At 41.3% G+C, this 8,445-nt stretch overlaps 1 protein-coding gene across 1 annotated transcript; it reads right to left on the minus strand.

Annotated features, from left to right (window-relative positions):
* Positions 1-6,759: 6,759 nt before the first annotated feature.
* On the minus strand, positions 6,760-7,200 carry LOC311245314 (histone H2A, embryonic-like; the record flags this gene model as incomplete). The annotated part of the gene is made up of 1 exon (XM_084335150.1): positions 6,760-7,200. The coding sequence occupies one exon, from the start codon at positions 7,198-7,200 to the stop codon at positions 6,760-6,762; it is 441 nt and encodes a 146-aa protein (XP_084191276.1).
* Positions 7,201-8,445: the final 1,245 nt, after the last annotated feature.

The raw sequence follows: 8,445 nt of genomic DNA on the forward strand, positions 1-8,445 counted from the left end.
TTTTAACATAACGAGGAACATGTGTAGTAAAGAACACTATAGTTTTAACATGAGAGGAACATGTGTAGTAAAGAACACTATAGTTTTAACATGAGAGGAACAGGTGTAGTAAAGAACACTATAGGGTAGTTTTAACATGAGAGGAACATGTGTAGTAAAGAACACTATAGTTTTAACATGAGAGGAACAGGTGTAGTAAAGAACACTATAGCAATGAAACCGCGTTGACTGTTAATCTGTTAACAGTCTGTTAATCAGTTGACAGGACCACAGACAGACGGCGGTGAATAACTGATCCAAGGCCTCGGAGGTGCATGTAGAGCAGTCACTACAAGCTTGGCCAAGACCCCGAGGCATCCATCACCTTAGTCAGCGCCAGGAGACGGGTACCTTACTGTAAATTGTACCTAAAATTGTACCTCATCCCATTTCTGCTTTGCACTAGATAGTACTGTACATTAGTACACTGCATAGTATTGTGTATTGTATATTATATGGTAACTCAGAACATTGTACATATGTCTATACCGAACACTGTGACCTCATTTTCTTCTTCTAAATTCATGCTATATTATGTTATTATGTTATTTGATACTATCTTGTCTAGCACAGTCTCTGGAGCGTAACAGTAAGAAGCATTTTGTATGAAAGTATTCTGTACTTCTGTATGACAACTATTAAAGAACTTGAACTTGAACTTGAACTCAGAGAGAAGGGGGAGGGAGGGGGGGGGGAGGGAGATGGGGGGGGGAGGAAGAGTTAGAGAGTTCCCATGTTTGTGGTGCTGCAAAGGAGCAGACATGCAGTACCCTGTAGTGCCATGTAGTACCCCGTAGTGCCATGTAGTATCCTATAGTACCCCATAGTGCCATGTAGTACCCCGTAGTATCCTGTACTACCCTGTAGTGCCATGTAGTACCCTGTGGTGCCTTGTGGTACCATGTAGTACCCCGTAGTGCCATGTAGTTCCATGTAGTGCCATGTAGAGCTATGTGGTACCATGTAGTACCCTGTACCCTAACTAAACTACCCTATAGTAAACTACCCAGTGGTACCATGTAGTAGCCTGTACCATAACTAAACTACACAGATTAATCTAAAGGTCAGTCCCCGACCAGGTGAGATCAAGGTAGGTTGAAGGAGAGAGAGAAAAGATGAGTCTTAAGCAGGGATTTAAAAGCTTCGACAGAGCAGGCGCCCCTGATGACGGCAGGTAATTTGTTCCACAGGTAGGGAGCGCGGTAGACAAAGGCTCTGTGGCCGGCGGATTTCTTTTTAACCCTAGGGGTCGATAGAAGCCCCGCATTTTGTGAGCGCAGAGCACGAGCGGGCGAGTATCGGGAGATGAGATCGGATAGATAGAGCGGTGCAAGCCCATTTAAAATTTTGTAGGTGAGGAGTAGCACTTTAAAGTCAGAGCGGGCTTGGATAGGAAGCCAATGTAGCGCGGACAAAACTGGTGTGATGTGATCAAATTTTCTAGTTCTAGTTAGTATCCGTGCAGCCGCATTTTGCACGAGTTGAAGATTTTTTATGCTTGAATTAGGTAGGCCTGAAAAAAGTGCATTACAGTAGTCCAGACGTGATGAGACAAAAGCATGAATCAGGGTTTCAGCATCAGCCAGAGTTAAAATGGGGCGTATTTTTGCGATATTACGAAGATGGAAGAATGCAATTTTGGTGACATTTTTTATATGTGCATTAAATGAGAGGGAGGAATCAAAAATGACTCCGAGGTTTTTTATGGTGGAGCTCTGGGATACATGACAGGTATCAAAGTTGAGGGAGATGTCCTGAAACAGGCCTCTGTGGTTTGGGGGGCCAACAATTAACATCTCAGTTTTATCTGCATTAAGGAGTAGAAAGTTTTGCGACATCCATTTTTTGACGGAAAGCAAGCAGGCCTCAAGGTTTTGTAGTTGGGAGGAATCATTTGGCTTAATAGGTATATATAATTGGGTGTCATCAGCGTAAAAATGAAAGTTTATGCCAAATTTGCGTATGATATCGCCGAGGGGTAGCATGTAAATCGAAAATAGCAAAGGGCCCAGGACAGAGCCTTGTGGGACACCACATTGCACTGGGAGGGTCTCAGATGTTAAATCATTATAGACCACGCAGTGTGTTCTATCGGTTAGATAGGATTTAAACCAAGCTAGTGCGAGACCCCGAATGCCAACATGATTCTCAAGCCGACCTAGAAGAATTAACATGAGAGGAACAGGTGTAGTAAAGAACACTAGGGTAGTTTTAACATAACGAGGAACATGTGTAGTAAAGAACACTGGTAGTTTTAACATGAGAGGAACAGGTGTAGTAAAGAACACTGGGTAGTTTTAACATGAGAGGAACAGGTGTAGTAAAGAACACTAGGGTAGTTTTAACATAACGAGGAACATGTGTAGTAAAGAACACTGGTAGTTTTAACATGAGAGGAACAGGTGTAGTAAAGAACACTATAGTTTTAACATGAGAGGAACAGGTGTAGTAAAGAACACTGGGTAGTTTTAACATAAAGAGGAACAGGTGTAGTAAAGAACACTAGGGTAGTTTTAACATAACGAGGAACATGTGTAGTAACGAACACTATAGTTTTAACATGAGAGGAACATGTGTAGTAAAGAACACTATAGTTTTAACATGAGAGGAACAGGTGTAGTAAATAACACTATAGGGTAGTTTTAACATGAGAGGAACATGTGTAGTAAAGAACACTATAGTTTTAACATGAGAGGAACAGGTGTAGTAAAGAACACTATAGGGTAGTTTTAACATGAGAGGAACAGGTGTAGTAAAGAACACTGGTAGTTTTAACATAACGAGGAACAGGTGTAGTAAAGAACACTGGTAGTTTTAACATGAGAGGAACAGGTGTAGTAAAGAACACTAGGGTAGTTTTAACATAAAGAGGAACAGGTGTAGTAAAGAACACTATAGTTTTAACATAAAGAGGAACAGGTGTAGTAGTACAGTAGGTGTAGATTTTTTCTTAGTTTAGAAGAGCTGATCTTTGTGTGCTGTGCGGACCTGTGTGTGTGCCTGTGCTTGATTGTTTAACACTAGAGTTTGGAAGAACATATCTGACAGATAACAAATTATGAGTGAAATTCAAGAAAATAAAACCCACTGAAAAGTCATAATGTGTAATTAATTAACATTTTATTGTTTAATTTCTTCTAATATATATTTTTTTTCTGTGATCATTTGTCTGAAATCAGCTATAAGTAATCTGACAGAAGGGTGAGGGCACAGTGAAGTGAATAGTCAATTACTGAATAACATTACTTTTAGGGCTGGAAGGTATACCGAATATGAGGGTTTACCATCCATGCAAAGGTATGGATTTTTACTATACCGCCGTCCACAATATATACATTATTTTAAGTTAATCAAAAGAATCATTGCAGTGGTAATAAAAAAGTCAAATAAAATACATACATTTTGAATGAAATAGTTCCATGGCCATTTTAAAAATAAAGACGAGATAAAAAGATACAGATACAAATCATATCACATTGTAATTTGTACTGGAAAAACATCAACGTCAAATTCTGTTATAACATCAAAACTCACACATAACTGTTATATTCAGTTAATTCTGTAATATCATGCCTCCAAATACACAAACATGTAGTTATATTGCCAACTTTTTTCAGTTCACAAACTTTTATTTTCATCATCACCAGTATTATTTGAAGATGGGCTCCATTTAATGATGTGTCTTTTCTGTGCTTATTAATCTAATATACTGTATGTTTAAAAATAACACCTGTTATGACCAGTCATACTGTTAACAGAATTCGGCTATAGGGCGACAATAATGTGGTCAAGAGGCATGGTTTCTATCTTGAGCCTTAACTGGCGTGGTTTATTATTCACATGGCAGAGCAGTAACACTACAGGTCTTCTCTCACTGAGAGACTGGGGGAAAGATAAAGAAGGGGGAGGAGACACCACTATTTATACTCGCCACCTGGCGGTGTTCCTGAGTGTCTCCGCCTAGAGCGCCCTCTAGTGGAAACAGTTATATATGCAGTCAGACAGTTACTAGTGTAAACAGTTATATATGCAGTTAGACAGTTACTAGTGTAAACAGTTATATATGCAGTTAGACAGTTACTAACAATCCTACACAGAACCTCTGCCTTCAACACATACTCATCTTCCTAACATTGGTCCTCATTCTCGAACATGTTCCTAAGTACCTTTGTAATTATCTTGGTAAAAAGTTTGTAGTAACAAATGTACAAAAATCCTGTTTCTGTAAGTGCCCAAAATCATCGCAGCTGGGTTCCCATGAATGAAGAACGTCACTCATTCTTACTAGCACGTTCTCGTACACCTGAATTTGCATACATGCCCGCCAGCTCCTTAGAAGGCGTGTGCAAAACAGCGAGAGGGTCAGCATTGCATCTGCACCCTGCTGACCCATTCAACAGGTAACATGAAATTGCGACTGACCTCAAAATGAGATTAGATTCAAATGTATAGTGTTTGCACCAACATCACTATTTGGTCAGTAACCCGGATGCGTGGACATTGTGGAGATACTGGGATTTAAACATCAGAATGGATTGCACGCTGAATGTTTGATTTAAGTAGATTTTTAGGATGTCTAAACCACTGAAAAGTTCAGGAAAGCTGCTAGAACCTACAGAGAAGAACTTAGTCGGCAGGAAAGGGCGCAATATTCTGATACATTTAGACTAATAGGTGGTGAAGATCCGTACGAGCTGGCTCCTTCATTTTGGAGTTACAACCCGACAATTCTGCCTTCTATTGCCTATCCTGACATTGTGAACTACCTAGTTTTTTCACCAAGCCCATACACAGATGAAGACACCTCTTAACATAGGACGATTTGCCCACCGGCACTTTGGCGACCCCTACTGGCTCGGGTGTGCATATTTTGTAATACAACATTGAATTTAATTATTTGTTGCCTGTCGATAGCAACGAAATCCGACAAAATCCGTTCGGCGGTTCTCGAGTTACATGCCGGTATTTAAGGCTTGTGCAAAGTACACGGTATTGTGCAAAATACCCCTCCCGACTCTTGGGGCTCTAGTTCCGTCAATCATTTGGCAATCTTGAAAATGATTGTGGAGGGTTGTAGCCAATGAGTGTGGCTTTCCAATGATACCCCACCTGGGGATGTATGAATCATGGATCTAGGTGAAAAACTAACGAGCGATAACAGGAAGAGAAAAACAGCAGAATTAATTGAAGTCTGAGAAAACTGAGTTTTTCTTTTGTACACAGTTTACCAAAATCACTCCTAATCACTAATTTCTGAATGGATCTTTATGAAATTTGGACATGTACTACATAAGGCTTCAGGCTATGGATCTAAGCCATACCACCTTCTGGGGAAATACTACCTCTGGACTACTAACTACTACAGAATAACAAGTTTTTCTACAACTCAAGTTCAGACCTATGTTACTCTATTTCATTAGCACTAAAAGTGAATTTTCTTTCTGGAACTTCAGAATGTCATCTTTCAAAAAAAGAGACCAGGCTCATGCATGTGCTATAAGTATGTTGTTTTGGTTTGCAAAAAAGTATGCAGTCCTCAAATGAAAACTAAAATTGCCACTTTTGGGGGCGCAGGTTAAGAGGTATCTTACAAAGGTTTGGATGCCTACAACCAGATGGTGTGTGGATGGGTGAGCGATGCACAGTATCAGCTCATCGATGACAGAGGAGGGGGTGTTTGCCTCAGTTTTTCCACTCTTATCCCTGATTTGTAATAGCTTTTGGCAGTCTGAAGTACTCCAAATGCTTTTCCCGGTCCGACCGATAGTACAGCCAAAAACACGGCAATAATTGACCATTTTGGGCAACAATGACCAGGAACAGTTGAGTTTGGTTGCGTTGTTTAGGTTCAGTATCTCCAAAATGGCCGACTTCCGGTTTGATGACGTGCCGTGAAAACACTTATACAGCATGTAACAATACAACATCCAACAACAACATCCTGAGTGCAAATGTAACAGTAAAGTGCAATAGTAACATACAATGCAGAGGTGATTAAACTGGGTATAAAATATATAAATACTACAGAGTAATTGTGCATTTTATTTGGGGCAGGGTGGCCGCAAACTGTGCTGCCACGTGTATTCTCTGACATATTACTGAAGTGATGCGTTTAGTTGTTGAGAGAAATTGTAAACTGCATCTAATAAGTGACATCAAGTAAATCAAATTCATGTTTAAAGGCTTCATTCATCCTACATCCATGGGGAGGTAGCGCGTGAATTAATGTTGATTAGAGCCTAGACATGTAGCTACAACCACTTACGTCAAGGCTCTAATCAACGTCATCATTTTATCCCCACAAGCTCCATGTAACACGGAAGTGCAGTGGTCTATAATGCCTCTCTGGCCGGACGATATTGGCAGAGCTGGCTGTGAGCTCCTTCTACACTGTAGTAAAGCAATTTTCCCTACAAGAGATCCAGAGGGTAATTCTACTTTAAGCGATGGGGAGGATGTACAATATTAGATGTTATGTATTACAAGTAGCCTAGCCCCTTTCGTGACTGCTGATGCACGCCTCACAGCAAGACGTGCATCAGCAGTCACGAAAGGGGCTACGAGTAGCCTATAACTGAATAAAGTTAATATTTTAACCAATTTAACAATTATACCCAGGCATTTTGGAAAAGGGACACGGCTAAATCATTAGGGAGGAAGCAAAGCTGCATATAAAACCCAATTTTATTGTAAAAGTTAAAAAAAATTATCATCATTAGGCTAGAACTCTTGAGACTGGGCGCCTTTGGCTGAAGCGTCATCATCATCATCATCAGCATTCTCCCTCGAGCCCTTTTTCGTCTTCTTGGGGAGGAGGGCAGCTTGGATGTTAGGAATCACGCCGCCCTCGGAGAATGTGACCCCGCTCAAAAGTCTGTTGAGCTCCTCGTCGTTCTTCACCGCCAACAGGATGTGTCGGGGACCGATGCGCTTCTTCTTGTTGTCCCGGCAGGCGTTCCCAGCCAGCTCCAGGATCTCCGCGGTCAGGTACTCTAAGACGGCGGCCATGTAAATGGCAGCGCCATTTCCCACACGCTGAGCGTAGTTGCCCTTCTTGAGCAGTCTGTGGATGCGGCCCACGGGGAACTGAAGTCCTGCCCTTTTAGAACGGCTGGTCGAGGTTTTGGTCTTGATGACTGTTTTCTTCCCACGGCCAGACATCTTCAGTCTCTGGGAAAGGTGAAAAACAAGGGGGGAAATCTCAGTTCTGGCAGATGAAAAATATGCCTATATCACACATTCAATTTTACTGTATATTTTAGAATTCATCTTTGACTGTATCTAAATCAAATGTTTATTGTGAGCGATCTGTGGTGCCGAATTTCCCTTGGGATTAATAAAGTACTTCCATTATATTAAGTCATGCCCATCGACTTACACATATGCGACCACATTTTCTGCTTCCAGCATCTAAAGAACCAAACCTCTTACCTGGTGTCAGTGGTTTTTGTACTAAGGACTCCAGGTTTGTGACAAACCAGCAGGAGTGTAAAAAGTACCCAGAAATTATACTTAAGTGAAAGTATGGGTACCGTCAATTTTACTCAAGTAAAAGTCAGAGTATCTGGCAGTAAAAACACTCGAGTAAGTAAAAGTAAAAAGGTTTCTACTTGTAAATGTACTTTTCCTGACTGTCTAGTCTTCTAATAGCAGGAGTTTAATCAAAGATCCCTGTGTTCTAGTCTTGCACAAGCACCAATCAGCATGGGTTTTTAAATAATTGGCCCAGCACGCCCGAGATACACACCGAGCTTGGTCAAGGGGAAGGGGCTAGGCCCAATGTGGAGTGACGCTAGCGCTAACTTCCGTACTCTCCGCCAATCAGCGCGCGCCTGCCACAGAGTCTAGTGAGGGGCTCACTCCGCGTTGCAGCTGGAGGCTACTCGATCTTTCACATGACCCACCAGGATAAAGCTTTATATGAAAATGTCCAGAACATGTAAAGTACATGTGACACCTGTGTCACCGTGGGTCCTTATGGGTTAAAAATGAGCACGGTACAGCCAGAGTCATAGAGAGATAGAGAGGGTACAGCCTCCGACAGCTGTGTCAGCAAATTAGATAGAGGGGCAAAGAATAGACGTCCAGATATGAGTGGATGAGATCACAGGCAGTAGGCCTACCAGTCTATAAGCTAGTAGAGGAGTCTGCATAGTCTGGATCAGAAATTAAAACAAAGTGCATCAGTGTGAATCAATATGGGTGTTTCATCATATCCAGACAGTAAAGAGGGCAATTGTCCTCCCAACGCGATTTACAAGTAATGGAACGTAGATTCGACAGCCAATGTGGGCGGGTTCATTTTCCATTGATGGAGATTTGATCGGCTGTTTTTAAATAAATAAATAACGTTAGTTCAGCCAGAGAAACAAATACTCATTAAAATAGTTAGACCTGCGAGATTTG

The sequence above is a fragment of the Notolepis coatsorum genome (assembly GCF_963971535.1).
Source record: "Notolepis coatsorum genome assembly, chromosome: 18".
Taxonomy (NCBI): Eukaryota; Metazoa; Chordata; class Actinopteri; order Aulopiformes; family Paralepididae; genus Notolepis; species Notolepis coatsorum.